This window comes from Pteropus medius, unplaced genomic scaffold (genome assembly GCF_902729225.1).
Source record: "Pteropus medius unplaced genomic scaffold, Ma_sr-lr_union100, whole genome shotgun sequence".
In the NCBI taxonomy this organism is placed as follows: domain Eukaryota; kingdom Metazoa; phylum Chordata; class Mammalia; order Chiroptera; family Pteropodidae; genus Pteropus; species Pteropus medius.
The window spans coordinates 2436414-2457356 of NW_024343732.1; the positions used below are offsets into that span (position 1 = coordinate 2436414).

Below are 20943 nucleotides of genomic sequence, written 5' to 3' on the forward strand. Positions count from 1 at the left end.
GTAACCAGAAGTGTAACCCAGGTGAAGAATTTGCACCCACAAGGTAATCACCATGCCTGTGCTGATGGTGCTGCTGGAGGTGGAGGAGACTGTGTACATGGCTGGATCCTGGAATTCACTGTCATGGGCTGGAGCGGGGGCAGTGGCTCGCCTCTCCTCTGAGGGTGGGTATGGACACAAGTGAGTAGGTGGGGAAGATTTAGGACCTGAGTCTGAGTTGAGTGAGAAGAATCCCCAGCCTAACTTTGGCATCCTACAGAGGCCTCGAGTTTACCCTATGCCCCTCCCCTACACTCTCTACAGGACTCCCAGTGCAGGCAGGAGCTCCCCTAATGCCCCCATCCAGGCCAGAGGCTGCGAGTTGCCATGGCACCCTCTTCCCTTTACCCCCTGTCGGAGCCATCCATCGATCCTGGTGGTTCTTCTCCCACGACACCAGAGTGTCCCTTCCACAGCCCCTCAGCCTCCTGCCACTCTCTTTGCCCCCAGGCCCCACCCCACCCCCTGCCCACCAAAGCCCCAGAGATGGGACTGGCTTTGATCATGCCATGTCCCTGCCCTGGAAACTGAGACCCCAAAGCCCTACTTCACTGAGGATGAGGTGGCAAGAACTGGGAAGATCTATGAAACACTAATTCTAGATGGGTCCGGCATGCGAGTGGTGCTCTATACGTGGCCACTTAGAGTGCCTCCACCTTACATAAAAGGTCTGTCACTTTACGCTTTCTGCCCTCTTCCCCACCCCTCAAAGGAGTCAGCCCTAAGTCTTGGTTGGGAAGAGGGAGGTGTTGAATTTCAGGGGTCAGGATTCACTTTGGGGTCAGCCTGTTATGCACAACCTCTCCTCTTTATCCGCCATCTAGGGCCATATGTGCTAATGGTAGGATGCAAGGTGTTGGATTTTACTGGAAAAGCACCTCCGTGAGCTGCTAGGGTGATAAGAGGGAATGAGGGTCTTGAATGGCCAAGCTGGACCAATCAGCTTTGGATCTTGGTAGAAGGGCGGGGGGCACAAATCTTATAAGCACTGATGTCAATATTCCATGTTTTCCACATTTCTGTCCAAACTGGTGATCGCAAAGAAACTATATCTGCTAAGCATTCAGGAGCAGTTTCTGGGCCTGGGGCAGTGCAGAGGCCTTCCTGGAGGAGAGGACATGGAGTTGAACCTTGGAGGGCAGGCAGCAGTCTTTTTAAAAAAAAAAAGTAAGTTGGGGGTTGAAGGAAGTGGTCCAGGAGGAAGGACCAGCATGGCTCTGGCATTGGGACTGCAAGTGTTTTTAGGGGGCTCACGGCAAGGGACAGTATGGGGGACAGGGAAAGAGTGAGTGGAGGCAGCTGAGGAGCCTGGGAAGGTCAGGGGTCAAATCTGAGTGTCATAAAGAATCCACTGAGACCACTTTTGGGGTGTCTGGAGACAGGATGAGCAAATGGAGCTCCCCTGGGCTCCTAGACCCTTAAGTCTGTTAGCACACAAGAGACAGGTCAGAGTGGGAGGGGGTTGCGCCCCTTGGAGTGGGTGGCTCCCTCCTTCCTCCAGTGGAACGAAATTACTGAGTCAAGGATCAAGGGAAAAGACTATTTGAAGGAGGAACAGTATAGTAGCCCAATATTCCAGGTTCCCAACTGCTCCTTGCTGCAAATGATTGATTGCACTGGCCTGGGAACTTCCTCCTGAGCCCACCACCTGAGCGCCCCAGAGTTGGAGGGCAAATAGCCCCGTCCCTGGTGGAGTGGAGTGGAGCCATTCAGGAGGAGCTCTCCACGTGGTCCCCCAGGGTCCCAGTGGGTGAACCCTGCTGCCCACCTCTTCACCAGCTCATTAGCGCTTCTGCAGGGCCCTTGCCCTCACTTCCCCACCTGCCAGCCTTCCTCCCCTATACCCGACCCATGCTCAAATTCTTGTCTCAGGGTGTAATTCTATAGGGAGTACCCCAAAGCAAGACAAGGCAAGACAGGCCACTGGGGCGGTGATGGGAGGACCCAGGCAAGGGTGGGGGGTGGCTCTGAGCAGCGACAGATCGTTTAGTCCACGGACTCCAAATATGTTTTATTGGTGGGTAACACACTCAGGAAGGGGGAATGGAGCCCCCCAACCGTGGATCTGAACTTAGCCTTCCTCCTCCAGGTCCCCACTGCGGAGGGGATGGTATACACTGGGTCTTCTCTAAGGACGTGGAGAGGTAGGCTGAGACCGCATGTGTCCGCACTCCGCCTGGTTTGGGGGGCAGGGCAGGTGCTATCCCCAGGTCCACTACCGGGGCCAGCCATCAGCAGTGGGCAGCCGGCGCAGTGGGGGCCCGGGTCGTAGGGGCTCTGCCAGGGGCCGGGCCAGGAGCAAGGGGTAGGGGAAGGTCTTGGGAAAGTCACCAGGGCCCCCAGGGGCCGGCGAGAGGCGCTCAGACTTGATGCTGACTGGGGGGGTCGGCGGGGAGGCACCGCGTGCTGAGGGGCCCTCATCGCCCAGACTGCGGCCCCCACTGCAAGGAGAGAGGAGTGAGAGAGAGAGAGAAGGGGGGCCTTGAACTCTTCAAAAAAGGGAGGGAAGCCAGGAGGTGGCAGGGCTTGGACAGAGGCTCAGCAGAAGATGTTGGGAAAGGAGGGGGTGGCTGTCCCTCTTGGGGCATCAAATAACCCACCCCCTCCTCCCTCCCTCCCTCCTCCTCCACCCTCCTCTCCTCTGCCTCATGACCCGTCTAGCCTCTGGAAGTGCTGAGTGTAGAACAGGTAGCCTGGGGGTCAGGGGTGGCTGAGGGGCTTGGGACAACTGGGAAGGGGCCCCGGGTGGAATCCCCGACTCAGGATAGCCAGGCAGTCAGGCACCCCTGCGGGCAGGGGCAGTTAGAGGCCCATCACCTCTTGAGGGCTGCCAGGGGGCCAGGGTGGGGGGCTGAAGCAAGCCAGGGGGTGGAGGGGGGTCTCCCAGGCCATATTCTGGTGGGGCAGGAGGAGTAAACTGAGGCCTCCACCTCTGGGAGCCCCTTGCCTAAGCCTGACCCACCCCACCAGCCAATTTCCTGCCCAGCGGGAAGGTGTATGGATACCTCCCACGGCAGGACAGGTGGAGGTTGATACCTGGGGGGCCTGCTGGGAGGAAGGGAAAGCTTCCCAGTGGGGGTCCTGGGGCTGCAGCTGAGCACGGACTCTGCAGGCTACCATAGAGGCCTCTCTGTGCGGAGAAAGGATGAAGGGGAAACTGAGGCCCACACTCAGGCCACCCTGCTTGCACTCATCAGCCCAGACACTCCTTCTCCCTACTCACCGAGGTACTCAGTCCCCCTCGGGCTCCTGCCAGGCCACCAGGCAGGTCTGGCCTTCGCCCATCTGCTGCCAGGTATAGGGGTGGTGGTGTCTTGCTGGCAAGGTGGCTCGGTGAGAAGAGAGGGTGGGCCAGGCCTGTGGAGCAGGAGACCCCCAGAGAGTGGGGCATGGCCATGTCATCTGTTGAAGGCTGAGTTCCAGAGGTGCTGCACACAGCCAGCCAAGCAGTGCCAGAACCAAGATCCCACCCCTACCTCTTCCAGGGCCTATACCCCACACTTACCTGGGGGCCCAGCTTTGGGGGCTGCTGGCCGGAAGGGAGATGGGCGGCTCTGGGCAGGCAGGGCCTCCCCGAGCCCACTAGAGTCACAGCCTGGTGGGGGCAGGGCCCCGTATGCCATGTCTGGGCTGGGCATAGTAGGGGCTGCTGGCTGAGGGCAGAAAGGACGGGATTGGTATGAGGAACAAGGAAGCGAGGGCATCAAGTACAAGAAAATCTCAATGAGTCCCGGGGCCAGCCTCTACCTTCTGGAAGCCCCCACTCTTTCTGGCCTGACCTCACATGGCTGGGAGAGCCTCTGTCTGGCTCTGTTGCACCTTGACAGCTAGGCCCAGAGCTGAGGCTTCTCACTCAGGATGCGGTTGGCACTGAGAGGGCTTCCCAGGTGTTCGGTGAATCAAAGAAAGATTTATCTGCTTGTTGGACTTATTCACCTTTCAATGCCCCAGCTATAATGCCTACTCCCCCAGGAAGCTATTCCTGCCCATCCAGGCTGAGACCTGTCCCCAGCCTCTAGGGTCCCTGGCCCTAGGTTCCTCTTTCAGTCTCAGCCTTGACCACCTGGGCCTAGGAGATGGGGTGAGAGCCCCATTCATGGCATGGCAGGGAGTAACTTACATAGAGCCTGGGCCTGGGCAAGGCTGGGTCACCCCCGTCACCTGCCAGCCTCCGCAGCTTCTCTGCCGGCCCCTCAGGCCCCTCATCGGGCTCCAGCTCTGGTCCATCGAGGCCCACACCCCTCCGCTTCAGTGTCTATGGGGAGGGGACACAACAGGGTGACCCTCATCTCCATCCTAGCCAGGGATCCTGGTGCTGTGGGAGAGGGAGAGACCTAACCAGCTCTGTGGGTGGGCCAAGTGCAGGCACAGCCTGCTCCAGCCAAGTCCCATCGACCAAAACCCCCAGTGAGTTATGATCTAGTAATTTCTATCTGTGTGCAAGAGAGGGACTATCCTGCCCTGGGACCAGAGATCTACCCAGGCCTGCTGGCACTGTCCTAACACTCCTGAATATGACTCAGGTATCTCCATTCTGCTGCCTCAGAGCCTGGTGTGCAGTAGGCGCTTAATAAATGTTGGCAAACTGAGCACCTGAGGACAACTTCATAGGCTTTCCTAAGCTCCCTTCCCCCAGGACCAGTGACCCCCGCACATTCCCGGGCCTCAGCGAAGTCTGCTTGCTCCGAGGTGCCTTTCATTTTCTATTCTGTACTCACCAAACAGATGATGGGATTAAATGTGATAACGTATGTGAGGGGCACACAGTGCAGCCCTCATGCGCAGTGGTTGATGTTTTCATTTCTACAATAAGGCGGCTGGCTCAGAGGGACCCTCCATTCCCCCAAACCTGCTTTAACCAGCAGCAAAGCTAGATTGCAACCTTCATCTTTTGTACAAATCAAGAGTGAGCAGAGTGTGCTGGCTTCATGGGGCGGGAAGGAGGGCCCAGGGTACCTCGAGGATGTCAGTGTTGGTGCGGCTCTCGTGGGGCTCACTGTACTCTGTGTATTTCAGGAGCACTCGGTCCATGTCCGTGCTGGCATACTGGAAGAGGCGGTTGGCACTGTTGAAGATGATGAGGGCGATCTCACAGTCACAGAGCACGCTCAGCTCGTAGGCCTTCTTCATCAGCCCAAACTTCCTCTTGGTAAATGTCACCTGGACCCAGGACCCATGAGTGGGCAGGAGAAGACAAGGATTTGGGGTGATGTGAGGGAGGTGGAGGGGACTGTTTCCTGAACACACCTCATGATTCTGTGTCTCTGCGTGTGCTGGTCTTTCTGGCTGTACTTCTCACTTCTCGACCTGGCAAACTTCTACTGATGCTTCAAAACCCAGCCCACAAGACCTCTCCTTTGGGAAGTTTTCCTTGGCCTCCCAGGCAGAGCCCACACTCCCTCTCTGAGCTTCCCCATTTCTGTGCCTCCCTCTGGTCCAGCCCTCTGAGTTAGGTGTGTTTGTGTCAAGTTCCATCTCCCCTGTGACCAGGGCTCCTGTCCCCAGAGGGAATAAATGAAGAAATCATGAAAATGAGCAAATGCTACATCTTAAATTCCAGACATGGCATCAAGACTCATTCCCTTATAGTTCCCAAAATGGCCAGGCCTTCGCCCAGGCTGTGTCCCCTGCCAGGAATGCCTCCTCAACCACTGTTACACCCAATGAACTTACCTGACGATTCCTTTGGTCCAGAATGCGTGAGATCTGTATTTTTTTCCTCCCCATTGTCCCAGACTTGGCAGAGCGATCTTGGTCTAGGAGGGAAGAAGAAAACAGAGTAGGTGTGTGGAGACTGGGACCAGGAACTCAGCCTCCTTTCTGTCCTTCACCACGCCCCCCATCAGGCACTGAGGGGAGATGATGGAGGAAATCACAGCAGGCTGCGTCAGTGCCATAGCCCTACTCTCACCATCCCAAGATGCAGTAGATGCTCAATGAACACCTTCGGACCAACTCTATGTAAAGAGAAGGCTGACCAGGGCAAAAGGTGGAAGTACAGATTCTTCTACCTCAGCATTTAAAAAATGACCCCCTGGTAATTGTGGTACCTTGGGGAGCCTGACTTCCCTGGGCGCCCATCTGTACAGTGGGGGTGACAGTGTCATCCACTGCCCGTTGTTGTTGGAGACAAAATGAACTAAGCTACATGAGCCATTCAGATCTGCCCAGCACACAGCAAGTGCCACGTAATTGCTGTTATTATGAATATTGGCAACAGCCTAAAAGCCATCAACAGACCAGGAAGGACATCCAGGGCAGTGATCAGCAATCCCAAGCCACTGAAAGTGGGCCTGGTCTGTCCCTCGGACACTTTTCAACTCATTCATCCCACAACAGCCCACCCCCCAGCAAGATCGAGGGCTGTGGTTACAAGAAAATATACATTTAAAAACTGCATGGAAAGTGGAAAAAGGACTAGAAGGAAAGGCTCATGATGGGAGTCACTACTAGGAAGAAATTTATGGGTGAGAGTTTTTCCTTTTTTAAAAAATTGAGATGCAATTCATATAACATAAAAGCCACCATTTTAAAGTATGCAATTCGGTGGCATTTAGTTCATTCACAATGTTGTAGAACCATCACCTCCCTAGTTCCAGAAATCTCTCGTCTCCCCCAAAAGGAGACCCCATCCCCATGAGCAGTCACTCCCCAAGCCCCTCCTCCAGCCCCTGGCAACCACTGATCTGCTTTCTGTCTCTGCAGATTTGCCTGTTCTGGACATTTCATGTAAATGGAGTCATACAATGTGTGTGGCCTTTTGAGTCTTTTTTTTACCTTTTTAATTATCTGAATTTTCTAACTTTTCCCCTCAGTGATTATAGACTATTTCTGTTTTAAAAAACAATTTTTTTAAGCAGTAGAAACCCATTCCTGCCCCACTTTCCACCAGGAGGAGGCAGGGATGCCCTGGAAAGGCCTCAGGCTTGGAGCCCTTAGACCAGGGTTTGGGCCTAGGCCCGCCTGGAAGACACCCTGGACCTTCCTCACGGGGATCTTGGAACTCCACGATGGGTCCTCAAGGGTGAGAATGGGCAGCTTGGAGAGGGCAGTATGTCCCCAAGACATGCAGCATGTTGGGGTCCAGAAGAAATCTCATTGCCGTCACGTAGCACTCATCCTGCCATACAGATAGCCACCCCCGGGCCACCGAGACCCTTGAAACTCCCTCTACCAACTCTACGGCTATGCTTGACCTCCCAGCCACTCCCATGTCAGAGGTGACTGAGGTCATGTCACAGGCCTGCCCATGGTGAATGGGCCTGCGCTCAGGTCCCAGCCAGCCTCTGTCTCACTGGGCAGCCTTCTCCTTAGGCCTCAGGTTGCTGTTCTGTGAATGGGGTGGGTATGAAATGCAGAGCACCTGGCACAGGCCTGGGAAAAAGCTCTGGAGAAGTGCTGGGAAACAGCCATCTCCACCAGTAGCTATACCTGCTTCTTAGATTCCAGACTGAGGGGTCTGGAAAGGACCCCTTTCATCCCAAAGTCCCAGGGACCAGGAGTATGAGATACTTCGGCCATCATATGTGGTCGGCTTTGTGACCCCAGGAGTGTCCTCCACCTTCTCTGGGCTGCGTTTCTAAGCAGTCACACTATACAGAGCCCAGACGATGAGAGCGCCCTAGCTCCAGATTGACTTGCTAAATTTAACCTCTGGGGCTAATTATAATCCCTGGCCGGAATCAGGCTCGTTCCCACGGCTGGGATGTGTTGCCCTCGCCCTGATAGGTCCCTGGGGAAAAGAGGGGGCACTGGCCAGGAGGTCCCAGTGCCAAGATGACTCCGGAAGTGCCCCCCACGCCTGGGGTCCCATGGGAACATGGGACTTGGACCTGGGAATCTGGGCTTGGAAGATCTGACTCCAGTCCCTTCATCTGTCCCCATTCTAGACAAGGACATCCCAGCTAGGGCAAGGGTTACATAATGGGGCAGTTTCAAGAGCCAAAAGGTCAGAGGGGTCTCTCTGAGACCCAGGAGCTGAGACAGGAAGTGAGTTCCAGGAAGCAAGGAATAGCAGGTGCAAAGGCCCTGAGGAACGACAAGACACAGCAACATGGCTGGAGCGAGGAGCTCAGGTGGGAGGCTGCAGAGGCCAGGCCACTCTGGATTCTTTGAGCTGCAGGGAGGGCAGTGGGTTTGGGGCTAAGAGTGATGGAGAGCCATGGGAAGATTTTTGAACAAAAAAGGAGAGTTTGATTTATCATTGAAAACTTTCCCCTAGCTGCCATGGGGAGCAAGACTGTAGTAGGCAGCAGAATAGTGATGGCGAGAGACCGGAGGGGAGGCCAGGGCTGCATATGTCTGGGCAGAGACTGGGGATGAAGTCACTGTACTCCAGGGTTCTTTGGGTCCTCCAGAAGTCACCAGATCCTCTACCATCTCTGGAGCCGGGGCTGACAGGCACAGATAGGCTCACACAGGGGTTTGACTCTTCTGATCCTCAGTGATCCTGGAACCCCCAATTCTCAACCAGGAACTAAAGTCATTCCGGCTTTGGCCCTTGAGGGATCTACCCAACACACAGCTTTCATCATGACTCTCACTGCATACACTCTTCATGGCTCCCTACTGCCATCAGGAGAAAGTTCCAGTTCCTGGTCTGGCGTTTGAGGCCCTGCCCTAATCAGCCTTTTCCCACCTTTCCTTACCTTCAACAAAATGTCTCTGCCTAGAAAGCCCTTTTGCCCCTTCTTCATCTGGCCAATTCCTATTCACGCTTCAAAACCCAGCTCAAAAAACCCATCCCTCCGGGAAGCCCTCCTTGCCCTCACTCTAGACTCCTACAGTCCCTGTCCTTCCCTTCATTTCTGACCCCATGGGGCTGGAGGTATATATATCTAACTCTGTTTCCCCCAGACTGGAAGCCCCTCAGGACCAGACACACGGGTGGCTGGATAGATTTGGTGAATAGAACAGGTCGAGATACATCTCAACTGCCCCCAGCTTCCCTCAACAACTTCCTCTCAGACACCCCCAGCTGACTCCCTACCCAGAAATACACGCGCATGCAAATCCAGCCACTGCATAGACCTGTCTCAGGCCCAGGTGTGAAGGGCCAGCCAAGGAATGCGGGGGCGGAAGGCCCGGGGTGTGCATATATATTTGTACTTACATGCAAATCCCCACCCTGAGCTGCAGACAGACCAGCAGCCAGTTCTCCAGATGTTGGCATGATCGGAACTGCTGGGGGGAGGAGGCACTGCTGAATGTGCCAGGCATGAGGTGGGGAGGCTGAGGTTGGGGAAGCCTCTTCTGTGCACACCCCCACCCTCCACCACACACCAATGTCCAGCCAGAAAGCAGAGAGCTTGTGACACCTGCCTAGCACAGAGGCAGAGAGACGGACCCATTGACAAGGAAGGGAGCAGGGAAGAAGCGCCAGGAGAAATCCAAGAGAGCATCTCAGAAGAGGAAGCATGGAACTGGGCCTCAATGGTGAAGCTGGATCGAGGCCTGAGGAGATGGGCGAGGGGGTGGGTTTTGGAGCCAAGAATCCAGCTCCTCTCCACCCCTTTCTTCGCACCCTCATATTAGCATTTATTAAGTATCAACAATGTGCCAACCACTGAGATAAACTGACTTCACAAGAAATAGAAAGTGTAAGTAGACCAATCACCACAGAAGATTAGAAAAGTGACCGAGACCTACTATAAAAAGACAATAGGCCCAGATAGTTCTATGGCTATTTTATCGAACTTCAAAGGACGGGAAAGTGCGATGGTATTTAAACTAACTCAGACTTTTGAAAACTGCCCAAGTCATTTTTATGAAACTCTCGTCTGTCAGAACCTAAGTTCAAAAGAGAGAAGTATTGACCACAAAAGGGGCAACGTTAGTCAGGAATTTCAAGGAAGACCTCTCTGTAGAGGTGACCTTTGAGCCGAGACCTGAAGCATGAGAAAGAGACAGCTAAGCAAGGGGAGAGTCAGTGGTAGGAAGATCTGGGGGAGGGGTGGTCTTGGCAGGAGAAACTGCAAGGGCAAAAATCAGAGTGAACCTGAGTCTGGGATTTTGAAAAAAAGAAAAGACGTCTGTATGGCTGTTCAGCGTGGCCAGGGGGAGAAGTGAGGAGGATGGTGGTGGCGAAGATGTGGGACTGGATCGTTTAAGTCCTTGTGGGTCACCGTGAAGTGAAGAATGCGCACTTTCCTCTAGGACAGCGATGGAGAGTTTGAGGGCAGGTGAGGGTCGAGATATGATTTTAGAGTTTCACAAATCCCCTTGCACCCTCACGCATTGCTGGTGGGTGAGGAAGGAGGTATGGTCACTGTGGAAAACTAGCATCTACTAAAGATGAACATGTGTCTATTCTGTGACCCAGTGATCCCTCCCCTCGCTATTCACCCAAGAGAAATGGGTCCATGTTTAACCAAAGGACATAGACAAGAGTGTTCTCAGCAGCTTCATTCATCATAGCCCCAAACTGGAAATGACTCAAATGCCCTCAATTGGAGAATTGATAAATATTTTCTGGTAGAGTCTATGATGGACTAGTATACAGCACAGAAAAAAAAAGATACACTCCAGCTCCGCGCAGCCACACAGTGGAACGTCCCAGACCTGTGCCGATTCAACAGTGCTGGACTCCACAGAGGAGACACGCAGCGTGAGCCCATTTACATGAAGTTCCAGAACAGGAAAAACTCACCTACAGTGATGGATGTCAGCACAGCGGCCACAAGGGCAGGCGCCGTGACAGGGTAGTGGGAGTCTGGGGGGCTAGGGTGTTCTCCCTGATCCAGGGTCTGGGTACACAAGTGTGTTCAGTTTGTGGAAATTTGTTGGCCTTACTGGATGATTTCTGCGATTTATCTCAACCAAAAGAGTTTTTCAAAAAGCTCCTGCCTGCTGCTGTGGGGAACAGTCTAGGTAGGAGTGAGGTGACAAGGAGAGACTGGGGCAGGTGTCTAGGTGGGAGACGGGGGACAAACCTGTGACATGGCCTCAGTCACCTCTGAATGGGAGTGGCTAAGGTGGGCAGAGTGCATGGATCATCCGGCAATGGAGAGGACAAGACGCGCTGGTGGCTTATGCCTAGGGTTGGGGAGGAGCCTGGGTTCCCAGGCCCAAACATTGTGCAAGGAAAGCGCTGGGAGGAGGGAGGAAGATTTTCATGAGTGCCTGAAGCATCAGAAAATCTCTACAGTGAGACCTGTGGTCAATAAGTCAATTGACAAACACCCCTGGGGGCCTTCAGGCCATAACTGTTACCTCCCCAGCCTGGTGAAGCCCCTTCACTCTCAGGGATGGAAATAGCGGGCTGGAAGAAATCCTACCCTCCCACTGACCCTTCATCCTGGCCTCCTGCTGTGGGAAGACTCAGTTTTCTCACCTGTAAAGGGGAGTGAGGATCCTTCTCTCGTCAACTTGGGAGGAGGAGGTGGGGGTGGGGGTCTATCGACTTGTCTTCCAGCCTCTGAGAGGCTAGAAGGGCCAGGCCTTGGAACTGGGGATGCTGACTCAGCACGTCATCATGCAATAATACCATGGCGACAAGCACGGGACATGCTCAGAGGCATCAAGCCCCCATTTCCTGCCCTATAAAATGGGTCAAGAATTATGGCCTCAAAGGCTTTGCAGAGAGGGTTTGAGAGAAAAGATCAGGAACGAGTCAAGTTCCTCTTCTCAGCTCCCAGTGGGGCTTTAATGGGGGGATGAGTGACAGCATGCTGCCAGACCCCTGAGCCCAAAAGCCACAGCTTGTAGGGGGACCTGGGCCAGGAAAGGAGGGGAGGAAAGGAGAAGTGAGATGTAGGTGGGTGGCAGAGGTGAGGGGGTGTTGCGGGGAGGGCCCACGGGACGCGGCGAAGCGGGGAGGGGGCGCTACTCCTGGGCCACTACAGCAAATCAGGCCTGCGGCCTGCCTCACGCAACCCAGGCAGTGGTTTCATCACCTGCTCCCCAAGTACCTCATTACTGGAGACAGGAAGAGCCCCTTGGAAAACTGGGACTCCCCCTCCCCTCTCTTGAGGGCTCCAGTGGCTCCGACCCCAGCTGCCAGCGACCCCCCCTCCAGCCAGGGCCCTGTACCTGCCTCCTCCCTGGGGCCTGGGAGACATTGTCCCAGGTGAGGGATACTGTGGGTGACCTAGGGGCTGGCTCAGCCCACAGTGGCTCCTGGAGGCCATTACCCACCCTCAGGGACAGGGTGGGCTCCCGCTGTGCCTCTCATGTGACCACACCTCTCTGGGCTTCAGTTTTCTCCCTCAGAAAATGGGGAGTCAGGGAGCCTGGCTGAGTTTTGGGGGGAGGCTTCATAGTAGGTGCTCTATATATGCTATTTCCCTTCATCTCCTATCACTGGGCCCAGACTGGGTTCATGCTCCTCGGCCCCTGGTGGCACTCAGCTCAGAGTGAGGGCCCCAGACAGACCCAGGTAGGAGATCTGGGGGGCAGGGAGAAAGCCCACTTTTCATATGGGGTAGGGAAATCCCCTAAACATACACAGAGGTATCTAAAACACATGGATCCCCAGAAACATGCATCATCCTCAAATATATGTGAATCCTGCATACGGAAGACCCCAAAACATAGAATCCAAAATATACACAGACCCCCCTAAACCCACACAGCTCTCCAAAAACCCATAGCCCCAAACACACTCAGATCCCCCGATGCACAGAGCCCCTAACCTGTACCAATCCTCTAAATGTACACAGATTCTTGAATACATTCAGATACCCCCAAACACAGCAGTTCCCCCAACAACATGCAGACCCCCTGGATATACACAGAGCTCCTCAAACACATAGAGACTCCCCAAATCCATGCTAGTCCCTCATTACACACAGGTCCCAGACACGGGTAGGGCCCCATGCCTGCAGCATATCACCTACCTCTGACTTCCTGAGGAACAATGGTCAGCACCTCCAAAGGAGAGATGGGGGCAGGGGGCTGGGTGTATGAGAGTGGGTTGTGTCTCCCACATGCTCCTCTGAATCCCAGAAACCCAGAATGTTCCAGTTGCAGAAGACTTTTTGGGGGTCCCATTGTATATAGCTCCCTCTAGCATCCACAAGGAAACTGAGGCCCAGTGGGGAACCTTCAAACCCATCTTCACAGACCCCTCCCCAGGGCCCACTGTGGCCATGTACTGAAAGGACAGGGCTGCAGCTGTGGGCTCAGTCTGATCAGGGTTCAAATCCTGGCTCTACCATATACTCACTGCCTGACATGTTCTGAGCCTCACTTTCCCCATTTGTACAATGAACCCCAGGTGCCCACCCCCTTGTTGCCCACCTCCTCTTGGGGAGGCCTCATGTGTCAGCAAGTTCCCAAACCACCTTCTTCCCCTTTCTGGGTACCTGACACACCAGGCCCAGACAGCCCAGACACTTTCCCAAAGACAGACCTTTGCCCAAGTCTGAGGAGCCATCTTTCAAGGCCAGGCAGAAACCCCTGTTTCTGGAAGCACTGGTTTCCCCAGGCAGGATCCATCTCTCCCTGAAACAATTAGCCCTTCTGGATAATTTCTGTGCTCCTTTGATGCTTTCTTTGGCAATCGTATCACCCCGTGAGGATGTCCACTCTGCGAGGGCAGGGATGGCCTCCCCAGCACTGGCACAGAATAGGCCACCAGTCACTCTGAATGAGCAAACATCTTAACAAATGGAAAAAATATTGGCGACTGGTTCAGTTTTCTTTTAAATACCTCGTGACTCACAAATTTGAGGCTCCCATCTGGTCCACGGGCCCTCAGTTTGAAACGCCTGCTTGAAAGAACCAATAGCAGCACAACAGCCAACTGAATGGTGTTTATGCTCCTCTCAGGCCAAGGGACTGAACTTTCTAAAGTCTCAGTGCCACCTCGGAAGGAAACTGGCCTGACATAGAGGCCAGTTTCTCTGTCACGGCCAATGCAAACGGAGGCCCACTGCCCCATCCTACCTCCCAAGGGGCCTCGGACCCTGACGCCTGGAGCCAGAGAGACTGACTCCACATTCAGCTATCCCATTCAAGTCAGAGTCCAGGGCCACCTAAGGTCCCAAGCAAGGTCCCTGAAGCCACAGCGCAGCTTTAGGAACAGCCCAAGGTTTCCTCTCTTTGTTCCAGAGAAAGATCTCCCCATGGGGCTCCAGAAATTCATCCCCAGAGGCCCAGGCCTCCCTGCTTGGGAAATTAGCACATCTGTCAGCACTGGGCAGAAGGGACTCAGCTCATAGCCCAGCAGACCCAAGACACAGTCAGTAGCGACCCCAGGATGGGGCCTTGGAGCATCCCTGGTCCCCACTCTTTCCCCAGAAATGTCTGGGAGCCCACCAGGTGCTGGGGTCACAGAGGCAGGGAGCGGATAGACCCAGCCTGGCCTCCCCCATTGTCCCGTCTGGCAGGGGAGGTAACAGACATATAACTGTGTCAGGGATCAAGGTTTTCAAGGGAGAAATTCAACAGAGGGAGGCAGTGGAGGGTAGTAGGGGAGGGATCTGCTTGGGACATAGAGGCCAGAAGGGTCTTTCTAAAAAGGGGGTCCTTAAGAATAAGAGGACACCAGCCATGTAGAGATATGGTGGAAGGAATGGAAGGTGCGAAGGCCCTGAGGTGGGAATGTACTAGGCAAGTTCCAGATACAGGGGAGGCAGGTATGGCTGGGACGGGGTGAGTGAAGGGCAGATGGAGACCAAAGAGGGCAGGGAGGCTACAAAGGGCCTGAGGTGAGGTCACGGCAGGAGGGTGACTTTAAGCAATGGGAAGCCATGGAAGGGTATGTGAGCAGGGGAGAGCTGTGGTCTGATTCGGGATTTTCAGCAGACTCAGTGGCTACTGTGGGGAGATGTCCTGTCAGAGCAGGAGGCCAGGACAGCAACCCCTAGTTGAGGCTGTGGGTGTAGAAAGTGGATGAAGCAGGCCTGTGCCCACGGCAGTGGCTCCTCAAGCCAACCAGCCTTGACTACACCCTTCCAAAAACCCTACCTTGACCTCAGGTGAACCTGAGCCTGGAGAATGGGACAGGAAAGCCAAGAGACCTGAGGCCTCCTTTACTCATGGCAGAGGGTGGGGTGGGGTGGGCCTGGTTGGGGCTCACAGGAACCTCCACTAGGTCACAGTTCAGATGGGACCTCAGGCCTGGGCCCACGTGCCATTTCATTTACACACAGATCCCACCTGACCCACAGACAGCCCAGCGAAGCGAAGACAGTGGCCCTGTTTTACACAGGAGGAAGTGAGCTTCTTCCCAGGGTCACACGGCAAGACCCCCAGATCCCCACTCAAGCCTGGACTTTACCCAAGGTCGTTCTGTGGCCACCCAGTCTGGGAAGTGGGCCTGAGCATTGTTGGTGTCCAAGACACTCATTCCTGAGCCTGGGGGTGATGGGGTAGCCTCAAAGTCCCCAGCATGCAGGCCCAGAGAAGCTCTTTTGAGGGCTCAGAAATGGGACCCAAACCCATGTGTATTCATGGATCGGGGCTGAGATGAGCTCTCTCGCCCCAGGAGCTCAGGCTTATGATAAACTCCTTCCAAAAATGACATCTGTCTCCAGGTGCATATTTACCTCAAATCTTCTGGAAGGCCAGATCCCCAATATGTCTACACTCACTGCATCTGTGTTGGGGCGACAAATGATTTTAATTCCCTTTCTCCTCTTAATTTGCATTTTCCAGATGTCTGCCTGGTTGGGTAATGATTTAATGAAATAAATCATTAGTTGGAGATAGGAAGTAAGACGGAGCTCAACTTGCTCAGATCACAGGGGTGGCCATGGAGCTCAGAGAGGAGCAGCCATCTGTTTGAGATATACAGAGCGGGGAGAGAGGAAGCTGGAGCACCTCACTCTTGGCTTTTGTTCTCTTGGGGGTGCTGAGGGGCCATCTTGTGCTCCATTCTTTGAGGTGTCTGGGTGTCTCTAACTGGCCTCAGTCTTCCCTCCTGCAAAGTGGGACTTCAGACCTGATAACCAGCTTCCAACTCTCCTAGGTGAGACCCCAAGTCCCTAAATGTCTGGAAACTCCATTCCTTGGAGGCCAAGATTTACTCTTCAGCTCGGACAGGTGGTGGGAGGCAGGAATGGGCACAGGAGAGGGTAAGGCGAACTTCAAACCCACGTACCAGTCCTTCCAAGTCTAATACTTTTTTGAACCTAGTTTCTTTACCCCAAGAATATAAGAGTTTTTGTACCCAGACTCCAAAGGTCCAGAACTCCTGACTTTCCCCAGTGAGGATTTCTCAGTCAAGTTAGACAGGAGGCCTCAGCTATTTCTAACTTCTCAGGTCTGTAGCTGGGGCTGGGGAGAGGCCAAGGACCCTTACGCTGACTGACATCTTGCAACCCTGGACGCTGAGAAAGGTGGAGAAGGGGACCATGACTATGAAAGTAACAGCCACTAGCTTGTCATGTGCTGTATACTGTTCCTGTACCCATGTCCTAGATAGGGACACTGACGCACAGGGAAGGTGGTAGCCCCCTTTAAGGCAGCTGTGGCCCACCGCCCCAGAGCTCTGTACGCACCACATGGGTACCCTGTGGGTCCAGCTGAGGCCCCACATTTGTTGCATGAGGCCCTATGGGGCAGGTGAAGGGTCATGGCAATAACCCGGGGTACACGGGGATGGTCATACTACACGCTACACGCAGGTCTGGGGCCATGATATAAGGGCACACTCACAGTAGGAAGGCGTGGGATTATGCACAGGGGTCTCAAGGGTATGAAAAGAGGTGCGCTCCAGGACAGGACATTGTAGCCCACAGACCAGACACGCAGCTCACAGACACCCAACAGGGACTCTGGGCAGGACAGCTTTGGACACACAACTCCCCCCCAACTAACATCGAAACCCTCAGACACATGCCCCTTGGACACACGACCTCTCAGAAACACAACCCTGGAACTTAGAAACCCTCTGACACACCCTGCCCCTCAGGCTCACACCCCTTGGACTCACAACCCTTGAATACACATCTCTCAGACTTACACCCTTTGGACACACAACACCTTGGACTCAACAATCCTAGGACGCATACCTCTTAGACACACAACTCTCGACGCATAGCCACACACTGGGACCTCCAAACCTAGCCCAACCCACAGATGACATTCAAAGGACACAGCACGAGCCGCGTCCCGACGCGACACGCACCTGCTCGGCCTGGACCCTCAGACACGCGTGCACGGATTCACAGCAGCGGCACAGCCCGGGGTGCCCAGCGGCCGCAGGTGCCTTCAGAGTGGGCGGCCCCGCCCCCTGGAGCTGATTGGGCGGGGATGTTCATTAGCATAGAGGGCGTGCCCACGGGCCGTGATGGGCTGGCACTTGGGTGTGGCCCCGCCTCAGGAGTTCTGGGGCCCGGGACTCAGAGCCGGAAAAACGCTGTGATGTGTATAATGAAGTAGAGGGAGTCAAGAAAAGGCTGTATCAGACCTGCTAGGTTTCCCCTACTCGCACTGGGTCCCCTTTACCATAATTTGTACCCTGTCTCTAACCACTGCCAGCCCCAACACTCACTCCATCCTGAGTGAAATGTAACTCCTACCCAGATGGTCCCAGGGACTGAGCTCTTCTCAAAGCCAACACTGGCCCTTGCTCCCGCTCAAATGGAGGGACTGAAAGGGCTTCAGCAGAGGCCTGTGTGGCTTCGCCCATTGACAGGAGAGTCAATGGGCGCCCTTAGCTGCTGGGTGCCCTCTCCCACTTTAAAGGTTAGCTGATGGTGGTCGGGCTTCGAAGACTGCCTGGCCCCCAGCCCAGACCTCTAACTCCACATTTTCCCTGGGATCCCAGCACCACACACCACAGGGCCAGGCCCAGAGAGGAGGGTCAGAGGAAGGTTGGCGAGTGAATCAATGTGGAGAGAATTACAGGATGAAGATGCCGATGGCTTAAGTAATCCTGGAGAAGCCCCCACTCTGAAGGAGACAGAGCAGCTGCCACACACTCCCCCAGCCCTGTGGGGTCAGGACTGAGCCAGAGGGGTCAAGGAGGGCTTCCCAGAAGAGAGGGCACTGTACTGGGCCTTGAAGCCTGAGTAGCAGTTTGCCACCGAGAGAGGGGAACAGCCCTATACAAAGGTACAGTAGAAGAGTGCATAGTGTTCTTTGATGGGGGAGATTAGGGAGATGAAGCCAAGGCAGGAGCAGACCAGGCTGGGAGCCCAGGGAGAGGATGGGAGATAGAGAGGGTGGTGCTGATTTGGGACAGATGAAGGTGGGGAGTAGGTAAGCTGCAATGCTGCCTGGTATCTACCTTCTCAGAAGACAACAGGAGATGGCTGGACCCCTGGATTCAAGGAAGCATGTGGAGATACCATGTGTGGGGGACATTGAGGCAGCAAGCAGGTTTGTGTATCTCCCCATGCCTCAGTTTATCAGTCTGTGACATGGACAGTTTGGACCTCTAGCTTGAGCACAGATGTCTCTTTGGACATAAAAACAGGTTCACACTGTGTCATAAGGTGGAGATCAGGGGTCCTGCCTCCCCTCAGCCCCATCACTGCCCCTCAGTGTCCAGTGCCAGACATTTAGGTATCCCAAGGACACACCAGGGCCCAGGCCAGTCTGGGGGCTTCTGCCTCAGCTCCAAGGCACGTAACAAGGCTTGGGGAGTACAGAAGTGGCTGGGGAGCCCCAGGTCCCCCAAGGGCCGCTCTGTTTACTTGCGGCCGCCTGCCTGTCTCTGATGCAACAGCCAGGCTCTGGTTACATAAGGGCGGCAGCTGGAGCAGCTCTGGGAGTAGCTGGGGTGTGGCAGGAAGGACCAGCCTGAGCTGAGTTGGCTGGGACTGCCCCCTATGTGCCCCCACCCCTTGCCCCCTCCCACCATTAGGGCACCCTCCCGTGTTCCTGCCCATGTTGCCACCATTCCATCTTCTATCATTCACACCCTGTTTCCTATAACAGTTCTTCCTTTTTGCCTTTTCCCCTGTTCCTATCCTATATTCTCCCCATCACTGGCTGTGTCACCTTTCATAGACCCTCACCCCCCACTGGAAGTCAAGATTCTCAACCTCAGTCTTCTCAAATGAGGAGATACCTTTAGTTGCTGGAGTAACATGCTGGAAGGTGGAAGGGAGGGTTCAAGGGTGAAGAGGGCCAGAGGAGGGGAACTGGGAAAGGGGCCTGAGATGGGGGAGGTAGGGGTGGGAAGGTGGTGAGATGGAGAAGCCACTCACCCCAAGTCTACTTCTTCCAGATCCTCTCCCACAATGTCAACAGGGGAAGGTTTTGAAGGACTCTCATGGCAAGAAGTGTTATCCAGTGAGTACGGCCTCAGGTCAGAGAATCCTGGGTCCCCATTCCAGCTCCAACTCCCACTCACTGTGTGACCTCAGGCCACACACTTCACTCCTCTGAGCCTATTTGCTCAAGTGAAAAATGGAGACAATAACAGCCCCTCTTCCCACGAGGGAAGCATTTTAAGGTTCACCTCCAATACCTTCCCTTCCCAAAGCCTTCTCTATCTTCGTCCCATTTGGGGTTCCTCTACCCTCATCCCTCCTTCCAGCCCAGCGCTGACTCAGGGGTTCTTGGGATGTGTGTCCAGCTGTCTTCCCCAGTCTGGGAGCTCCTCTAGGCTGGACCCAGTATGTGGTGGTACCAAAGGGACATCTTCATGGGTTTCTTAAAGAACTAAGAGCCCAGGAGAGGGTCTCAGCAGTGGACATGGGGACCAAGTTTGGGGCATCCAAAGGCCTTGATGGGAGATGTGGCAGGGGCAAGAAGGGCCCTGCAGGGCCCTCTGGGAATGCAGAGCAGGCCTGAAATAAAACCAGGACTTAGATCAGGGGATAAGGACAAAAAGCCAAACTCTAGTCTCATTCCCACCCTAACCACTGCGGACCAACCAGGGGCATTGCTGCCCTCTTGGGCCTTCTTTTACCCTATCCGCAGATATGAAGGAGCTTTGAGTGGGGCTGGGAGGTGGAGAAGCCATACTTTATCAGGGCTGGGATCCCTTCCAGGTCACCTCCACCCTCATGGGTGTTAGACTCCTGCTTGAATACCCTGTGGCATGGGGAGCTCGCTGTCTCCTAGATGCCCACCTCTCTCTGGGGCTCTGCTGGGAGCAAGTCCTATGGAGCAGGAATGCTACATCCTCTACCCTAACAAGAGAAGGCCACCAGCGCGTGTCCAGGAGCATGTGTGGGCAGATGCAAGATCCTGCTGAGTAATCCAGCCTCAAGGAGCCTTAGTTCACCCTCTGAAAAATGGGAGCCAGGAGGTATGGGGTGAAGAAGAGCTAAGAGTCCACCAGGATCAGCCAGGACTGTGGCCAAGCCTTGCCTCTTGTGCCCCCTAGCGGCCAGTGGACAGTGCTTCCGCCTGGTGTGAAAGGTGAGGCGGACATGCAAATGAGATGCAAATTAACGTGCACACTCAAGGATCTGACAGCTCAGAGTCCTACACAGACCTCTTTGAGAGGACAATTAGTCTGGCTGAGGTTACATCTAGAAGCTGTGGGTATTGGGGAGCCCTAGGAAGGTTTGGGACACTCCACCAGCCGCCCCCTACTAGCTCACAGCACCCTTGAGATATAGCAGTTACCTTACTTAGCTGCCTGTCTTGCTCACCAGGGCATCCCTTGGGTAGGCAGGGCCTGGCTCGCAGAGAGTAGTCAATATTTGCTGGATAAATGATTGTATAGTAGACAGGGGCAGTGGAGAGGGAGAACAGCAGCACAGAGGTCCCAAGTATACCCTATGAGGGAGAAAGAGTACTTACCCCCATTTCCTGGCAGTGGTAGGAGGTCCTTCCATGACACCTCCTGTCTCCCTAAACCCTCTCCCAGGCCCTCAGGCCCCTCCACAGCCCTGACACCCCACCAGGACTCTTTTTCCCTTAAGGTGCCCCTGGCTCTTGCCACCCCTGTCACTCAACTATCCACAGTGCCAAGGGAAGTGTGGGGGTTCCTCCCAGAGCAGTGGGCCTTGGACCCACCCTGCCATACCCCAAACCACTCTATTCTGATCTTCC

The 20943-nt window shown here is 54.7% G+C and overlaps 1 protein-coding gene across 1 annotated transcript; it reads right to left on the minus strand.

Moving 5' to 3' along the window:
- Nucleotides 1–1222: 1222 nt before the first annotated feature.
- MEF2B (myocyte enhancer factor 2B) lies at nt 1223–20917 on the minus strand. The gene is made up of 8 exons (XM_039867956.1): nt 17114–20917; nt 5713–5795; nt 4996–5199; nt 4160–4294; nt 3545–3692; nt 3263–3396; nt 3076–3196; nt 1223–2480 (listed from the first exon to the last, which is right to left on the minus strand). Exons 2-8 carry the CDS (start codon nt 5764–5766, stop codon nt 2026–2028), a joined length of 1251 nt encoding a protein of 416 aa, XP_039723890.1. The 5' UTR covers nt 5767–5795; nt 17114–20917; the 3' UTR covers nt 1223–2025.
- Nucleotides 20918–20943: the final 26 nt, after the last annotated feature.